The 19,754-nt window shown below is 39.3% G+C and overlaps 1 protein-coding gene across 2 annotated transcripts; it reads right to left on the reverse strand.

The window, feature by feature from the left end:
• Window positions 1–264: 264 nt before the first annotated feature.
• Window positions 265–19,395, reverse strand: LOC106538657 (neuropeptide Y receptor type 2). Of its 2 annotated transcripts, none has more exons than XM_087709463.1 (3): window positions 19,279–19,395; window positions 18,871–19,148; window positions 265–3,451 (listed from the first exon to the last, which is right to left on the reverse strand). In XM_087709463.1, the coding sequence occupies exon 3, from the start codon at window positions 3,399–3,401 to the stop codon at window positions 2,241–2,243; it is 1,161 nt and encodes a 386-aa protein (XP_087565589.1). In that variant the 5' UTR covers window positions 3,402–3,451; window positions 18,871–19,148; window positions 19,279–19,395; the 3' UTR covers window positions 265–2,240. The 2 variants fall into 2 exon arrangements, with proteins under 2 accessions (XP_087565589.1, XP_087565590.1); XM_087709464.1 differs by lacking the exon at window positions 19,279–19,395 and adding an exon at window positions 5,683–5,759 and having other exon boundaries at window positions 18,871–19,203.
• Window positions 19,396–19,754: the final 359 nt, after the last annotated feature.

Below are 19,754 nucleotides of genomic sequence, written 5' to 3' on the forward strand. Positions count from 1 at the left end.
CATGACTCATACAACTTACATATCTGCCTCAAGTATGTATCTTTTTCATGCACAAAACATATTTATGGAATATTACTTCATGGTATATTTTGCACCACTTACATCTTTCTCTCTCTCTTTTTTTCTGGTCAAAAAGGGGAAATGACTTTAGAAGTTATCATGGAATGTTTCAATATTTTATCTGTTAAAAAACAAAATCACGTGTCTGTATTGAATAATTAGATAGAGTAATATTCATGATCCAAGAAAGAAAAGACTCCAAGGTTCCTTCCAGATAGAGCTTTTAATGTACATTGGCAGCAATTTGAGATGGTTATTTCACTAGGCATCATGATGACATAGTTTTTCATTACACATCTAATCCCATTATAGCCCTTTTGATTCCATTCCTTTCCCTTAGCTCATGAAGATTTCATTGACATACTAGGACCCAGAGCGAACACCATTGTCAAGGATATCAATATTCCGTAGCATTTCTGAACAATTCTGGATAAAGATCACATGGAGCAATGGTAGAACTGATACAATGTGTTTGCAATGAACCATGTAATTTTCAGTTAGAGAGAGTGCTTTGCTGATTGCCACAATACTCTCACTTGCTCCGTGCAGTTACTCTCCCTTCCACCTGGAGTTATCCTGATTCTTACTTTGAAGAATTGAACATTCAGGATAAATAAAATCTGTTCTTCTATACCAGTGATGGCGAACCTTTTCGGCACAGAGTTCCCAAACCAGGACACCTATGCATGTGTGTGCGCCAGAGCGCCAGAAACCCAAAGACCAGCTGGCTGGCACAGGTGTCCCGTTTTGTGGGGCGTTTTCAGGCCATTTTCAGTTTAGTTTTCAGACTGGTTTTCGGGCCAAAAATACTCTGAAAATGGCCCTAAAAACAGCCTGCTTCTTTGGCTATTTTGGGGGCATTTTCAGGCCAGTTTCTGTGCTCCGGTGGCCATGAAGTCCACTTGGAAACTATGCATGCCAGAAACCAGAAGAGTAGCTGGCGACGGTGTGCCAGGTTCGCTATCACGGTTCCATACTATACATGCAGAATCTGAATTGGTCAAATACAGTAGGTGTTTATAAGTGCAAGTGGTCCTTGATTTATGATCACAATTGAGCCCCAAATTTCTGTTCTTAAGATATTTGTTAAGTGAGTTTTGCCCCACTTTATGACCTTCCTTGTCCCAGTTGTTAAGTGAATCATTGCAGTTGATAAGTTAATAACCCGATTGTTAAATGAATCTGGTTTCCCCATTGACTTTGCTTGTCAGAAGGTTGCAAAGGGTGATCACGTGATCCTGAGTCACAGCAACGGTCATAAATATGAACCAGTTGCCAAGTATCTGAATTTTGACCACATGATCATGGGGATGCTGCAAAGGTTGTAACTCTGAAAAACAATCATAAGTCACATTTTCAGTGTTGTTGTAACCTTGAATGGTCACTTAATGAATTATTGTAAGTCAAGGACTAGCTGTATTATAGGACCTGCTTTTCGCAATAAGACACTTACCAAGAATGAAGGATATGGATGACACCATAGAATCCTTCCAACAGAAAATGTAGGAAAGCAATCTCATAATATGAAATATTCATGACAGTCAAGAAGAACAGGAATTTTAATTCCCCAAATAAATATTTACTTATTAAAGAACAAGATTTAACAATCACTTTAACCAGTGAATGAAATGCAAAAAGTGATTGTGGAGTGCTGTGTGGGTGTCACTATCACCAACATTAGCCTGGAAACATTTAGAGTCCATCTTTTCTGTTGGAAATCAAAAACCAAATATTGCCTTTTTAAATAGAAGTTAGGATTAATTACTTTACAACAAGGGTCCTCAAACTACGGCCCGGGGGCCATATACAGCTCGCCGAAGCCATTAATCTGGCCCGTGCAGGACCACGAGGCTGCCACGTCCACATCTCCCTGCCCACCCTTCTATTTCTATTCCTCCTGTCCTTCAAATAACAGTAGAATTTATTTATTTATTCTCATAAACGAAAGCATGCTGGAATGACATGATTTCTGCTTCTTTTGCAACACAAAACACAAACTGGAGGCAAGAACTGTTTAACTTGGGAGAGCAGAATGGATGGTACACAGATAAAGTGCTTTCATCTAACTATGACAATGACAGCATTTTGGCAATTCAACACATTTTTATTTTGGGGGGGGCGACAGTTTAGGTGGGCAACATTGAGGTTCAGGCCTTTTGTGGAGATGAAGCTGTTATGTACTAAACCGGTGTTGGTAGCTGTCTGTCACCTGTGGAGTGCTTGATGCTCCCATTCAAGGTAGTAGCCTTGAAAGTGAAGGACCTCCCCCGAACTGATCCCTCTGCATAGAACCTCTCCGGCTTTTTCTGACAACGGAAGAACATAAGGAATCCATTGCGGTAGTTCTTATTCATCCAGCCATAGAGCAAAGGGTTTGCAAAAGTGGAACACATAGCTATGACATGAAATACCGTATAAAGGAGTTTATAATCACGGAGGGCAAGTGCCATATCTAAGTCTGCGGCAAGCTGGAAAGCATGGAAGGGTAGCCAAGAGACGGCAAACACCACAACGACCATGAAAAGCATCTTTGTGGTCTTTTTCCTGCGGCAGTGAGTCTCATTTGTAGCAGAAGGACTAATGTGGCTTTTCAGTTTGAACCATATCCTGATGTAGGCATAACAGATGATAGAAAGAGGGAAGACATATTGCAGGATGAGCATGGATAAGCTGTATATAGTGGCATCTCTGTTGCCAGAAGGCCATTTCTCTGAGCAGACAGCTATTCTGAGGTTGATGGATGGAATTTCTTCGTATCTGTATTCTCGAAAGATAGCTAGGGGACTAGCCAGGAGAGCAGCAACCAGCCATGTAATCGCTATGATGGTGAAGCTGATTTTCTTGGATATTCTACTGTCTAAATGAAAAACAATACATCTGTACCTATCAAGGGCAATCACAGTTAATGTGAGAATAGATACATGAACACTTAAAGCTTGAGCAGAGGACACCAAGTGGCAAAGTACAGCCCCAAACTTCCACTCATCCAGCAGAGTGTAAGCCAGAGTAAAGGGCAAGCAAGTATCCACCATTAAGTCGGCCAGAGCTAAGTTAGCTATGAAAAAGTTGGTTACAGTCCTCATGGTTTTGTATCTCACTATCATATAGATAACCAAGGAGTTGCCAATGAATCCCAGCAGAATGATGAGAGAATAAGCCATTATCAGTATGATTTGGACCCCCAGGATCTTGGTGCTGTCCATCATAATTTCACTGGATCCGCCTTGAAATCCTTGACTGGGGGTGACAAGACTGTCTGCATGCCAGCGAGACTGTGATTTCTTCTCTGAGATACGCTCTTCCAAGATGATGGTGCTATTGACTTGATCAAGCAACCCCATGCCTATTTTTTTGTATTTATGGGTTGACAGTATTACGCTTGTATGTTTGTCTGCAGAAAAAGAAACAAATGCAAGATTGAAAAAGACTATATTTAAAGACATTCGTTTATCATCAAGTACAGCATTTCAAATTAAGCTCCAAACTTCTGCACATTAAAATGATTAATATTTGGTTTTCATGCACAGTTGAATGGAATACCTGAAAGAAAAAAATTAGCCTGTGTAGATCCCATTATATCTGCATGATAAAATTAAAGCCAAGCAAAGCGCAAAAAAAAAAATTGACCTTAACTAAATTCTCATTATTTTTCACAAACGATGTTTTTTTCTCTTTGCAATTCTATTTATCTAAAATTGAATGGGTTAAAGAATAATCCTTCAAAATGTCATGCTCATATCATCATATAAACCAGATCACCAGTTTGGCTATTAACAATTGCTTGCGATTGGTCTCCAATCTGCCTTTGTGCTCTCTCATGACCTTGCCTCTGCTTGTCAGAGTAATTCTATTTGCATGAAGAATGGCAAGGAAAGTCAAAATATAAATTAGCAATGAACTAGAAATACAATAAACTCTGCAACTGTTTTGTTCATCAGTATGCTTAAGGCATACGTAAGTTCCTTGTCCATAGAATTGGATATAAGTATATGTGAGCCAGGGGTGGGTTCCGGGTGCTGCTACTGCCAGTTCGCTCAGGGATGCGCTGCATGCTTGTGCGTGCTTAATGCATGCTATGCGCACATGCGCAATACTAAAAAAATGCTTCTGCTCAGTGGTGGATTCCGGATCCCGTTGCAACTGGTACAGTGCAACAGGGTCGGGCATCCACTACATGAACGTGCGCAGCATACGCACGCACACATGCAGCATGTGCATGCGTACTTACCACCTACAATGTTCTGCGGCACCTCCGCGATGCTTGGCAGAGCGTTGCACAGGCGCCATACCCTCCGTGCGCAGAAGCCCCGAACAGCTCAACTACTGGTAAGGAGCGCAGGCGGGCTAGTGGGCCCTTCGGAGCACTGTACCAGAACAGTACCCAGTGCTTCCAGCAGGCACCCGTATGCCCGTACCAGGACGTACCAGTCGTAACCCACCACTGCTTCTGCTCATGCACAGAAGAAAAAAACAAGATGGCGGTGCTGTTAGCTCTGCCGAGAGAACCAGTTTGGGAGCAGAGAGAGTTACTATCTACTCGGCCAAACCAGTCTGAATCAGTAGGAACCCACCTATGATATGAGCATGATCCTCCACTAAAGACTAACCTGGACAACATTGTAGCAGTTTTTGATCCTATTAAGCACCAATAGGAACCTTGATTTGCTATGTAAATAAAAGATGATAAGTATAAGAGCCCTTATATCTCCTTGTTGTGACTTTTAGAATCTTTATTACACACTACTGTATGACTTACTCAATTCTTTTCAAGGTTCTTAAGGCAAAATAACAAAATTAACTCATCCATGCTTGTCAGTAATTTCACAGCTGGGCTTCATATATGTATGTAGCAGAAGAAATACCGATTATAAATGTATGCCCTAAATCTTTAAGAATATTTTGCCAAAACTATAGGGGAAAAAATCAGAATCACAACCTTTTAGTCAGTTTGATCATTATGCCCCCTTCACTGATTTCATTTTTCATTTCCAGCTCTGTATCTCTAATGGCTTAGATACATGTAATTAATCTCTTGGATTTATGGAGGATTTCTTCTTGGTTTAAAAGCAAGTGTGTCCAATTATTTTGCAGAACAAAGTTCGTAACTCCTCTTGGGAGCTCCAACAGGAATTTAGGCAGCTTGGCTGGAAACCTCTGTTGCTTGAGATGTTTGACTATGAGTGGGAAGAAGGGGCTGGTTAGATTGGTCTCAGCTACTTCTTCTCCTTCTCAGCTGTGTGTGTGTGTGTGTTTGTGCATGTGCATATGTGTGTGTAAATATTTTACCATCTCTTAGAGGCTGACACCATGGAATTAAATTAGAACAATGAGCTTGGCAGCAGGCTCGGTAGCATGACCACTGAAATTAATCTGCCTGTATGATACTCTGGATATAACACTTGTTGCTTTATCTTCTTCACCGCTGTTCCAAACATTTGGAAATGAAAAATGTCTCCCTTAAGCTGTAGATGTCATGTTGACCCAGGATTTTCTTTATGAGTTTCTAGAACTGCATAGAACTGGTAAGATGCAAGATGGACATAGTTTAGCCTAAGTTTTCAGATGCTACCATATTGTTAGTGCAATTGAACTATAAAATTACACAATTAGGATTATCATTACCATATTTGATTCTTGGTATGACTGATGTTTCTTGCTGGTTTTTTCTCCCGTTTTCTTCCTGTGCTGAAATCTGTAGCCTAAATCATACAACAAGGTGAATAAAGGGTGGAAATTGAATTCCCTTCCTGTTTTTTCCATGTTGTGCATGAAGCGGCTATATAGAAGCATTTTAGATTAGGCTGATTGTTAGGGATATAATCTAATGGTTGGGTTGGCAATATATAAATCATATAGCAATGCTGTACCTGTTTCTTTAAATCATACTGTAAAATGTGATTGGTTGCTGTTTTCCTCAATCGGCCATAAGAGGGAGCCAGAATGACTGTTAGCTCTCTGTTTGTTAGATGTTGGGCTGATCTGATCTGAGTGTTTTGGAAGCTGGCTGTTAGAAAGTGCCGTGTGCTATTGTAAGTTTTGCAACTGCTAGCAAACTTTGAGTACTGAACTGATTATATGATACTGGACTATGTTATTTGGATTATCCCTTAACTGAAAGACATTGATGACTGACTGTCTTATCCGTGTATGACTTGGACTGTTTGATGGACTCTGATACCTCTATTTCCACGAAAGTAAAAGCCTATTTAAACTACAGTGTCTCTGTATGCTGGTTTGTGTGTTCTCCAACACAACTCTCACAACGCTTCTCTGAACGTACTCGCTCTCACAACGGGGAGCTTACCTAACACTGATGCAATATTTTCTATTATTAAATCTAGACTTCTATTGTAATAGAAATATAAATCAAATGATAACAGATTAGATCAGATCATTATCACACTGAATTATAAATGTATTTTCAATACTCTTACTCAGTCTTATGGGTTCAGTTCTTCCAACTCAAATAATACATTTGAAAACAATAACAAGTTTCATTTTAGCAATAATAGGTCTGAATAAATCTGTTCACCTCTAGTTATTTATTCCCAATTTGCATTTTCATTGAGAATTCAAGAAGGAAGAATATTACAATTCCAAATTAAAATAATCCTTGGCCAGCTACATTGACACAGATGAGCAGTTCCTTTTAGGTTTGAACTGGCATAAATATTCATGTAAGCTGCATATACAAATATCAGCTCACACAAAATATCATACATATTGTATAGTTTCTTTTGTGCAAGCCCATGAGAGCATTTTCTCTAAAATTGTTGTTTTAGACCCAGTTTCTTTCATCTCTTTTAAATGGATTGAAATGAGTAAGGGCTATCCAGCAGGTGAGTTGATAAACTGTTTTCTTAATATCTATGGAGATTCTTAGTCATCCAGGTTATGGCTGTCCCAAAGGTGCTTTTTTCAAGAGGCAACTGGACTTTCTTGAAAAACGCACCTTTAGGTGTTTTCTTAATATCTTACTCTACCCCAAATAACATCTGACAAATGATATAATGTCTAAAAAGCATACCAATGGCCACTTATATAACAAAGATAACCTGAGCCATTAAACCAGTGCTCTCAAAGAGATTTTTAAAAGAGGCTGAGGTTTAAGAATTAATTAATTAGCAATGCCAATAATTATTGCAATGCTATTTCAGTTTGATCAAAGGCAATGCTTGGGATTGTTCAGAATCATATAATTAAGTTCTATCTAACCAAAAGCAAAGTCATTAAACTCACTGAGATGTTCATAGCCAGTCACCACTTTCTGCTAGGTTACACAATGCCACCTCTGGCATTCATTTTATTTTGTAAGAATGAAGCAATGGCTGTGCAGACTCACTGACTGGGCCAGACAGGAACATTTATTACATGTCTTGACTATGTCCTATAGTCATAAAATCCCTAAGAGGCTATTAATTTTTTTTAATCTGATAAACATTGGAGAGCTTTTCGTGTATCTGTCCTCCCCCTCCCCCCATTGGACTAATAATTAAGCAACACTTCTCCAGACAGTTAAGACAATGTTGAATGAGCTGGTCTAATATGGTGGATAAAATGCAAGGCTTGGGCTGAGAATTATGTGAATTATTGGGCTGTTGATATTTGCATTTATAATGATACTTGCATTTATAATTTGAACATGAAGCAAGTTCTTGGGGTACACAAGCAAGCATGCTTTCAATCTTTCTTTCTTTTCCTATGTCTTAAATTAGCACTGGGGGAGGAGATGTGTTCTGCTTATTTAAACTGGCTTAACATAATGTAATTATTATTTTTGCTTTGCATCTTGACTCTCTGTGGTTTGTGTTTAATCAGAGCTAGATCTTGATTTGTGCCAAAGGAATGGTCACTGCTTAAGTGTCAGAAAGAGTATAAATAGATCCATCCAGGGTAATGCAAGAGGAGGGGATGAATGTCCAAAATTTGACAGATTGCCTTTCCAGTGGGGTAGATAATGATTATTCTATTCTGCATTATTTACCCAATCAGTTGCTTGTTCAGATAAGCTCGTTTTGATTGAATATTAGGTAAAATCACAAAATCTGGGCTGCACAAATTTGAATGACCAGCCAATGGCAGCAAATCATCGGGAGTTTTGCAATTCAAATCTGTTCTCCCTAATGTTAGGGAGAAGTGAATTTTTTGTTCATATTTTTAATAAAGCTGTAAATAATTTGTATAAATGGAATTTTGCTATCGGTTTTAAAGACCATTTTCGCACAGCAGTGTAGTTGTTGATCCCCAAAGACATAAAGATGAAGTCTCTGGGTATAGTTAAAATTGGATCTTTTTCTTTCCTTCCAATTCCAATCAGAGGAAAACAGCATACATATGAGCTGAAAAATGTTGAGCGACTGTTTCCTGATAAGCTGTCTTACAGAATTAAATTGTTTGGCTTGTTTATAGTTCAGTGTATTCTGTACATCTTCAAAATAATTTAACTCAATTGCCAGGTCACGAATGCTCTGTAAATACAATTTAAGCTTGTCTTCTGATAGATTGATGTTTTCTGATTGATCATTCCCACTAGGAATTGTGACTTTACTCACTACATGCTCTCAAATTTCCAAATGCACTACCACATTTTTTTTAAAGACCACTTTTCTATCCTTGTCCAGAAAGGAACTTTAAGTTATTTTCCCATCCTATGATATTTATGAACTGAAACCTACACTTTTCTTTCTGCTTCCTGCATGGAGACAAAATTATAGGTGAAAGTTTAATGTCAAATAAGGTTAGGTAAGTATGGCACATCGACTGCAGCCCTGATATAGATGATCAACTAATAAGAACAAAAATGCAAACTCTTTCAAGAAAAAAAAGATGAAACATAGAAAGAAGTTGAAGAGGTAAGACAAATGGAAGTGAAAAGGAATTAGCTTCAAAAAAATTAAACAATGACTGCTTATTTGATTGAGATGATACTCCTGAGAATTCTTAAAGAGTTCAAGATGTGAAACTCTTCTTCTAATTCAATTGTGCAATATCACAACAAATCAATCTCATTACTACAGGAAGGGAAGACTGGCAGATTTGTGCCAGAGAAAGCAAAGGCAGAAGTGATAGGCTTGTTTGTCCCAGATAAGTGTGGGGAAAACATCATTAAGCATATTAAAGAGCAGAACATTCAGTGAGATTTCTGTAAAATAAATTTCTATCCCACCAACCTTTCTTTCATTTTTTTTCATAGTTCAACCAAGAGGTAGTTAGAACAATCATTTCAACATTTTTGCTCATATCTACCTTTCCCTAACCTCCTTTTGGATCTAGTCTATGCAGGAACTAAAAAGAACATAAAGATCCCAGCCAGTGTCCAGAGATTACGAACAAAGACCGTGCCACTGCACTCCAATTGGGAAACCTGCTGCATCAACATTGAAATTACTTCCTGCTCCCTTTCCATCTCCACCAAAATGGCTTTTAATCAGAGGAAAATATTAATCTTTTTCTAGTCCCAGATATTTCATGGGTGTTTGCTTATGAATCAAGAATGTAAATTGACTAAATGTTTGAACAAATTTCAAATGTGTTTAAAATCAATATTTAATATTTTGACATTAGAAATGGGCACTTCAGTCTCCTTTTTTGGATCTATAGAGTCATCCCTATTTGCCTTGGTCACTGATTACCCAATGCTTTTAATGTGAATTGAAATAAATGAATGGATGAATAAGATGTATGCATTATGTCTGAAGTGGTTTTAATGACATGATAGTGAAGAAAAGAAGGAATTGTTGTGTCAGAGGGGTTATTCAGAGGAATTTTTACTGCTGTGCAGCCAGTTCGCACCTATTCGGAAGAACCGGTTGGTAACTTTCTAAGCAGTTCGGAGAACCGGTTGTTGGAAGAAATCTCCTTTTGTTTTTTTCCCACTTTACAGGGCTAATCCTGTAAGGAACACAGGAAGGAAACATTCTGGTGTTGTTTCTAGCCTAATCTTTATTGCCCCGCTTACAGAAACCACCTCTCCAGTTAACCCTTATTATTGTAACAACTAAGGTGAAGTGCCCATCGACCTGAGTGACATTGACTTGGCCATGTCCACATGATCACATGACCACTGAGCCCCACCTACCCAGCTGGTGGGTAGGTCATTAGGGCAGAGAACTGGCTGGTAAATTATTTGAATCCCACCACTGCTGCTGTGACTCCCTGAAAACCCAGACAGTATCCAATTGCTATCCAGATATTTGCAGTCCAGATGTGATATGCCTTCAGAGAAATCATTCCATCCTCTTTTGCATAGATTTTGAGTCTATGGATCAGATTCTTCAGCCTTCCAAATTAATCCATGGTCTATTGGTAGGAAATTGCAATAGAAGAGAACAAATATGGCTCAGGGTTGAACTGTGGAGTCCTTGGTGTTCTCTGGGCTTGGTTGTTTCATTGTAGATATTTCATTACTTGTTGGGTATTTTGTTTTCTGAGGAAAGCCAAAACAGCATAAAGAGTGATCAATGATCCCCTAGACTGTTGACTTGAAGGGAAAAGTAGGCTAAGACTAGTCTTCCCAGGAAACCAAAATTTGGCTGACAGAAAATGGTCTTGTTCCTTGGTTACATGAATTGAATATCATTCACCAGTCCATATCATTCACTTAACCCTTGTATACCTGTACATATGATTTGTACCATGGAAAAAGTAGGTATGAAGGTAAATGGGCATATACCTTCTTCAGAAAGTTATGTAGATTCAATTAATGAGGAGGGAGAATAAGACCATTGTAATAATACCCTCATCTTGTTTCATTTCCTTTCATCCTCAGTGTCCTTTATAAGTAGAGGACAATGGATAGCAGACCTCTTTTGGGTATAAAGTGGGAGAAGACTATGGATAGTGTTTCTCTTCACATGAAGAGGACAAGAAGAATGCAATGGAGAGAACAGATCTACTGCAATGATATCTATTCTTCATAAGTAGACCCAAGATACCTTTCCGAGGAAAGCTAGCTTCTCATCATCATTTGAATAGACATGTCCAGAGGCATGCTGAACAATAATCTAGCTGCCAATATTTCAATCAAGGACATAGTTAATCATAGTCTATTGTGCCGTATAAACTCAGAAAATAAACCATGATTCAGTTAACCATGAGTAAGAGTCTTATGCAAACACAACTATAGAGTGAAAAGTAGGCTTTTGCCTCTCTTCCAGATGCCATTCCTCTGCTTTGTAAAAGAGGGAAGGCAAGAAACAGGGCTGCTCTACTCCAAAAGCAGCTATTTAATCAGGAGCATCCAGGATGAGGAGATGGAGGGAAGAACGTGTCAAGATGGCAACTGCAGCTGATGATTAAAGCCCAGGGCCATATTTTATGTGCATTTGGTCTTCTATTTTCTTTGAAACATTTCCATTCTAACCACTCACATTATGAAAATCAGTAATGACCTTTCAGCTACTACAAATATTATTATAAGATTCCCTCATCAGGCACCTGAGTATTTGCGTTCCCTTTTATCCTCTTTGTAGCAACAATCTCTAAAATGATTTCAAGGAAGAGGCAAGAGACTCTTCAGCATGGTTTTTTTTTATGATGAATATGATAGATGACTTTAAAATCTATCTTACTAAAGAGAAACATTATTAAGAATATGTAATCTGCAAGAATATGTAATTCTGATTTCATAATCAAATCACATGTTCATAATTCACCAGATCTGTATTCTGAGGGAAAGCAAATTATAGAACTGATGAGGGTTTTTTTTTCTTACAATTTTTTGACGGATTGACCTCCAGGTATACAATGACCAAAAAATGGCCTCAAAACATGCCTTTTCACTGTCTCTTAATTAACCCAAATTTTTATTTCATGAATGACACTAATACGGATTCCACATGTTACCTCATAACAGGGTTGGTGATGTTTAGACTGACATGTCAGAATCGGACCTGGGGACATAATTTGTTGTTCAGTCTGTCAGACAAAAGCTCAGCATGCAACTGTACATCCAAATGCTTCAACTGTTCTTTCACCTCCTTCCCACTTTTTTTGCAATCTTAGAATCAAAAGAAAACTTTAGTAGCTGAGAGGTTAAGATGAGGCTGACGCAGTTCTATTTTATAGGACAAAAAAAGTCTCTGTCTAAATGGAACCCAAAAATTATGTTCAAATAATGAGTGAAAGATAATTGTCTAATGCATATTTGTTCTCTGCAACTGTCATTCATCATAGCTGATAAATTAAACTGCAGTTTAAAAAATCCCTGAAAGAATAGTTCTGTATTTAATGTTCTGTCTCTTACTGGGTTGTGCAGATTAGATCAATATTCATCAGTGTTCAAGTGGATTTAAAACTCTTTTGACTTTCTAAATTTGTCCAAAGCTTGACAGTATGTACATTATTCTTTATATCAAAAATCTGGTGAGATGTTGGTAAGTCACATCTTTCGCTAAAGACATGAATGCTTCCTTTTCTAGACACGTTTATAAATCACCTTATCATTGCAGAATATCACTAACAGAATGGAGACACATCGTCCTTTCCTTTTCCTGGAGATCTGCTCAGTCATAGTGCAACAATAACATTTGGAAATTAAATGCTGCTTAAGTAGGGAATAACCTTGACAGAAACACTGAAGCGGTTTGGGGGCGAGGGATACAGAAGTTTCTTCAAAATAAAATTCTGCCTGGACAAGATAGCCTTTGCCTGTAGCAATTTTTAATAATGAAATACTGTGTTCAATTACCCAGATCCCAGATTGCTGTGTATCTTGGGGGCTATCCTGTTGGAGGTGATATCCAATGATCTTGGATCTTTAGTATCTAATGACTAACAGGCCCCAAGGAAGGCAGTAAGGTGTAGATAGAGTGTTAAAGATTTATCCTGTAGCCCAGCCTTGTCTATCATTCTGCCTGTTCTTTGTTTAAAAAACTGATGACCTTCTGTCAATTTGTCTTATATTTTTCCCCAGGTGCATGCATACAGGCACACACACATTCTCAGAATATAGGTTCTTGAAGTCTTCTCTTGATAGGATCTAACTACCGGTAGCTGGAGTCTAGTCTTTGTTTATCCCAATTGTGTATTTTCTGTAAATAAATGTGCTTTCTGCTACCCCTGGAAACTTGTTTCTCTAACTTGTGGTCTATGACTGTCACTAAATATTGTATCTTATGATTCTTGATGAATGTATCTTTTTTAATGTACACTGAGAGCATATCAACTGAAGACAAATTCCTTGTGTGTCCATTCACACTTGGCCAATAAAGAATTATTCTATTCTATTCTAATTCTATTCTATTCTATTCTACTCTACTCTACTCTACTCTATGTAGTGTTAGGTTTTGTTCCCCATATCAGCCAAACAGCAAGTTGGCTTTGAAAGATCCACATGGCAATAATCTGATTGCACGGCACAAGGAAAAACTGAGGCATCAAAAGAAAGGTCCAAGAAAGAGCTTTCACTGCAAGGGCTATTTACATTACAAAGAGGAAACAAGCAAAAGAACCTCCCACATGGAAGGACACTGAAAAAGATGTCAGCCACTGAAAAAGACAAATAAAGAAAAAAATATTGAAGCCACCAAGGACCACAATACTCAAGAAAGAAAGGAATTGAACCAAAATATGTCCTTTCAGAAGGGGCATGTTTGCTCAGACACATAACCTTTGGATTGGTGCATGAGCTCCTGTGAAGGGGTGTTTGGAGATGCAAACTCAGTCCACTGATTATTTAGCTTGCTTCACTACCATTTATTTAGGTTAGATTCCTGCTGCCAGGGATGCCCTCTCCCTCTCCTCCCTCCCTCCCCCCTCTCTCTGTTCCCTCTCTTCCTCCACCCCTCTCTCACACACACATTGTATAATAAGAGGCTGAAATGATATACAGGAGCAGAAAAAGTGGTAATGATTAAAAGGAAAGGCAAAATTGAAGAAAAGGTACAATGATAATAGCAATTCTCAAAGGCTGACAATGATAAAATTACCAGTCACCATCTGGTTCAGATCTGATTATCAAGAAACGGTTTCTGATATCAGCTTGACATATAAATTACAAAGAAAATTGGGTACTCATATTTTCATCACCTAACCCAGGCTTGTTCCCATTTATTAGGCTGCCTCTCTATGGCACCTTGTATCCACCCTTGTGGTTTCACAGAGGAAGAATGTTGACCTGCCTTGGGAAGCAGGAAAGTGTAATGATCCATTAGAAAGAGAGTTTCAGCAGAGATTTCTCAGTCCTGAGAAAGAGGAAAACCTAAGAAAGAAACTCAAAATAACTCAATAATTGATTTTGTTTAAGGCACTGAGATGTTCTGGTGGGCTTTTAATATTCTGTTATTCTACCTTGCCACACTACAGAGCATGTCTGACTTCCCTGAACTTCACGTTCTAGATTGCTAAAAGTCTTCTGATGGGCAGAGGGAAGAGAAGTGGATTCTGAGAGGCTGCAGTAATGCATTCAAGGCCTGGTTCCCTCTCGGGCATATTTAATAGACCTATAACTTGGAGTCTCCCATAAATTGCTTCTGCTTCCTGAATTTCAAATTGTCTTTATAAGACTAGAATTGATAAATCTGTCCCTATGTTGGATCCCCTTAAAAGATCTTTAAATAAAATGCTGCACTCATAACTCCATTGTCAGTGCAGAAGACTCACCACCAATCTGCTATCCACTCAAACACAAAACATAAATATCTTGCTCTTCACATGTCAAAAAAAATCTCGATTCCTGCCTAATTCTATTTCTATGGTTATTACTTTGCTTCTGAAGTCAGTTTGGTGTAGTGGTTAAAGCTTCACGAAGAATCCAGGAGACTCAGATATTTAATCCCATCTTAAGCACAAAGCTAGCAAGTGACATTCAGCCAGTCACTCTCTCTCAACCTTAGGAAGGAGGCCATGGCAAACCATTTTCCCAAAACCTTGCCAAGTTACTTTTTCATCACTCCTCATAACTGTGACTGATCAATAAAGAAGGCAGGAACTAAATGGGTATTATCTCTGTTCCATACTTAATATGAGCTGTTCTTTTGGTCCCATCTTATGGTGTTTCTTTAAATTAGCCAATGAGACTTTTAATTGCCTCAGATAAGCTCAGAGAATTAATAATACAATAGACCCATTATGGTGAACCAATGGTATGCGTGCCAGAGGTGGCATGCAGAACTCTCTCTGTGGGCATGCGCGCCTTTGCCAGCTTCTCTTCCAGGTTCCGTCACACACATGCGCATAAGACCAGTTGGCTAGCGTACATGCATGCACCAGAATCCAGAAGAGACCAGCTGTCCGGCACACATGTGCACAAAGGAACCCGGAAGAGCAGCTGGCTGCCATGCATGTACGCACCGGTTAGCTTCTCTCTTCTGGGTCCTGGTGCTCTGGCGCACATCCAATCCAGTTTTGGCACTCAGTGCCATAAAAGTTAGCCATCACTAGAATAGACTCTTTAAGGATACCTTTAAGCACACTTGTTACCTTGTAAGATCCTCAAGAATTGGGAAGAACTGTACATGAATAATTTCTGTCTGTCCAAACATCAGATCAAAGCAATAGTGAAATCTGGATGAGAAGCATAGTTCAGGTAATAGGAAATTGGAAAATGACAATTATATAAAACAACTGTCAAACTTATTTTGTCTCTCCTGTTGACTTTTGTGCTAAATCTCTCAGTGCAGGAATGTCCAGGTGGTACTCTTGATTACTGCCTGGTAGCTTCTCCCAATCCAATTATCATTTCTTTGCACCAGAGTGAATCCATCTGCCCAACAGAGGAAAAGGGTAGGTTGAAAGTCCACTTTGAAAAAGGAACTCACTCAAGGGAAAGTTCTGGGGATTATAAAATGCCGCCAGAAGAGGGCAATCACGATACTCCCAGTAGTATTATTTTGTTGAGGATTGTAATAAAAACCATGTTTACATTTAACATGATAGTTAAGGAGAAAGAATACAGTACTGCTTTATCCCATATCCTTAGCATCCTGCTTTTGAAGTCTTAGCTGTTCAGCTACATCAATCTCGATGGATCCATGATCTAAACAAAGACAGATGTTAACTAGTGTGTGAATGGTTTCTGACAAAGTAAGGAGATGCACAGAAGTTAAGGAAACGTGCTTTTGTGCCCAAGAATAAACGTCCAGTCCAATCCTTCTAACCAAACATGTTTTCTAGCCAAGCCAAGAGTCTTGTGATTAACATGAAAAACAAAAGCTTTAGACTTATGGGCCAAAAGCCAGCAACACAAGGTGAAGCCTTCCAGCCTTGTCAAACCAATCTAACCTGGATATATCTGTCAAAAGATCAATCCCACTCAACGGGAGTCATTTCCTGATATTGCATGACATCTGGCTTCATATTACAATTGTATTGATATGATGGGAAGCACATAGGTTCACTGTAATAGTTGGTTTGTTTTTGTGTTTTTAAACTCTGTGCCCTTGCAGGAAGGAGGGTTTATTGAAGCACACAGCAGTCTTGTCTTGGATGAAGCCCTCGGGTGCTTACAATTAAGGAAATAAAAATGCAAACTGGAGCATGACAATACACAATTTGTGCAACAGCTCCACTAGCTCCCACTTAAGACATTTTCACATAGCCACCATTTTCTTTCCCCGAGACACAGCTGCACGTGTCTTCCCCATCTCTGTTGTTGCCACATTTAGGAGTTGTCAAGGAAGCTTTCCTCCAGCTGACCAACAGAGAACACAAAAACTGATAGACAGACAGCCTTCTAGCTTCACCTCTATCTGATTTTGCAATTTATTACTAAAACAAAATCCTAGCCACTATGAGAGAGGATTCAATGAGTGCTCACTTTTTAAAGAAACTGATCAACGAATGCAGAGAACAATATGGGATTTCAACTGCTGGAGGGAAAGCTAAGGAGGTGGGACAAAGGGACTATTCTTCCCAACAGTCTGAATGCTATCCTATATTGTCTCTCTGTCTGTCTGTCTATCCCCCTGTCTCTCTGTCTCTCTCTGTCTCTGTCTCTTTCTCTCTCACACACACAAACCTATCTAATTTTGAAACTGCCCATCTCCCTCAGATTTGCAATGATTCTCTTGGGCTGAAACGGAGCTGAAAAATCATGGGCTCTGCTCAGTGGTGAAATTCAAATTTTTTACTACCGGTTCTGTGGGCGTGGCTTGGTGGGCGTGGCAGGGAAAGGTTACTGCAAAATCCCCATTCCCTCCACACTCTAGGACCAGCCAGAGGTGGTATTTGCTGGTTCTCCAAACTACTCAAAATTTCTGCTACCAGTTCTCCAGAACCTATCAGAACCTGCTGAATTTCACCCCTGCCTCTGCTATCTGATGAGGATGGTGGACTGTGATCCTGCTGGCACCAAGCCAGCCCAGGAACAGCATTTGTCTCCTTTGGAGGGAACAAAAAAGGTTCAGGACTAGGAAGATTAGACTGAGAGGATTCTCCCACTTAAAACAAAAAGCAACATGGTTCTCCAACCTCTCTCACAAAGAGAAGTTAGCAAGTTATATACAATTTCATTTCCTACACACACACACACACACACACCAAAAAAGAATTTAGAGGAAGGAGAATGCCACTGTGGTAGCTATTTCATGCTGGCTAAAAACACATCTAGCCTTCAGGACTTTAGCCAAAACATACCACAGGCATTTATTTTAATTTACAAATTGTGCGGAAGGGAAGGTGGGGTGTAACGGGGATGACATTTTCACGGATGACTGCAAAGGTATCTAGCCAAGCTGTAGGAATTAACTACAAGGAGTCCTCTTTTGAAAGTCACCCCTAAATGGATCTTCCTGTGGGAGTTTTAAGTTTTCTATCTTAAAAAAAAAATCAAGCTGGGATATGCATTTCCCCTTTTTCTAGGAGTAACCCAAGAGCTCAGCCTGCAGAGCACAAAAGAAGTAATAAGATAGGATGGAGGCAGAGAAGAAATGGAGTTGAAAAAGTAATAAAAGTGCTGGTTCTGCTGCTGTATCTTCACCAGAAATCACACCATATCTGATCAGTCTAACTATTATACCGTGGGATTCCTTTATATATGAGGAAGCCTATTTTCAAAACTACCAGGTGTTTCTAAATGCTCAAAAGTCAAAGCACAGAGTTAATTCTGAAACTGCAGGCTGAACCCTAAAGTGGGCAAAAGAGCATGTCAAAATATACAAAAAGACCAAAGCAAGAAAGAAAGATAGACTTTGGTTCTATATATCTAATCTTTGTGGACCAAGTATCAAGGAGAGAGCAACCCACAGAAGAAACCAACAGTTTTCCAAAAATAAAAATGATGGAGAGAATTCCCCAGGATTTTTCTCCTAAGGAAACATCCAGGGAATAAAAAGGAACTAGGAACATTAACTATTCTGTACATTTCTCTTCTCTCTGCTCCCTGCATCACTTCACCATGCAAACATTTTGACATTTCTAGGAAGATTGCTTCTAGCACGTGCAGTCTTGCTTCGCCACTGGAAGTTAATGGCAGGCAACATTTTCCAATAAGCGAAGATTGTGAGTTGCATCATTGCCCACGACTTGAATGCTTACATCTCTGTTACCTCCATGTAGTATTTCCCACTACATGCAAAGCCTATTTGTTCAGAGATGTCAGTGAAATAAAAGAAACAAGTCTACGTATGGCATAGGAAGCTGCATGCTTCCATCTTACATCCTGCACCCCTCTTAAAAAAAACAAAACACCGTCTCCTGCCAAAAATTAGCAGCAAAAGAAGAAAGTTTTATAGATGATAGCAGCATCAACGCATTCAACTACATGGTATGAAATAAGCTCTTCTCCCCCAAAATCTTGACTGTTTCTACTAAATAAAAAAATCATCCCTTCCAACTTCCTTGGCTGGAAAATGCATTCAAAAAGCCACTTACCTTGAGTTACTGTTTCATTGCAGTATCTGACCCAGCTCTTTGTTCTTAGATTTCCACTCTTTTTCCACTCTGCAGAATCTTTGGTGAGCCCAAGGCAAGGGGTCTTATTCAAAGTTTTCTCTTTATGAGAAAACCTCCCTCTCCTATCCCTCTAAATGACAGAAGTGGACTTCTCCCTGAAAGCTGTCCTGTTTTTATAAAGCTGATGGACCAAGCCTTCAACGGGATGTCACTGGTAATCTCTATCCCATGAAGCTGGATCTTCTGTCAGACTCCGCCTGAGTAAAAGCAAGACAGAAGGAAGCGTGTTTAGCAACAGAGAGAGAGAGAGAGAGCAGTAGGTGGGGGGGAGAGAGAGAAGCAGTGGCTGCTGTTCACGCATTATTCAACCACTGCAGGGCTTCTTACATTGCTGAAACATCCTGTGATTAAAAAGATTCACTCCCTGTGAAATATTGGTTGTGTTGGGGAGGGGGGTGTCTCCGTGTGCATCTTCTTTAGAGGACTAGAATCCAGCAGATTAGTACCATGCTCACCTCCAGGACTTTATTGCTTAATACTGCTCTGCAAGTCCTCTCCCTCCTGTTCTTATTCGTGCCTTCCCCTTCCCTAAAGTAGATGTTTGATCATAAGTCCTATTCTCTCCTACATTCATCTGAAAACAACTTGCTTAATACTGCTTTTTGCATATGCACGCCCAATAGATTTGTCTCAATCTTTGGATATGCACGGTGCTCCCCATATAAAATTTTATACTTGATTACTATCCCTGGATCTATACTCCTGGATTGACTGACACTTCCCTTCTTTCTTCCTTCTTCCTCCCTCCCTCCCTATCTTCTTTCTTACAAGGTTTTTTTATATCACAATTACAGAAAACAATC

The sequence above is a fragment of the Thamnophis sirtalis genome, unplaced genomic scaffold, assembly GCF_051295495.1.
Source record: "Thamnophis sirtalis isolate CommonGarterSnake01/CBP01778 unplaced genomic scaffold, rThaSir2_p1.2 scaffold_3, whole genome shotgun sequence".
In the NCBI taxonomy this organism is placed as follows: domain Eukaryota; kingdom Metazoa; phylum Chordata; class Lepidosauria; order Squamata; family Natricidae; genus Thamnophis; species Thamnophis sirtalis.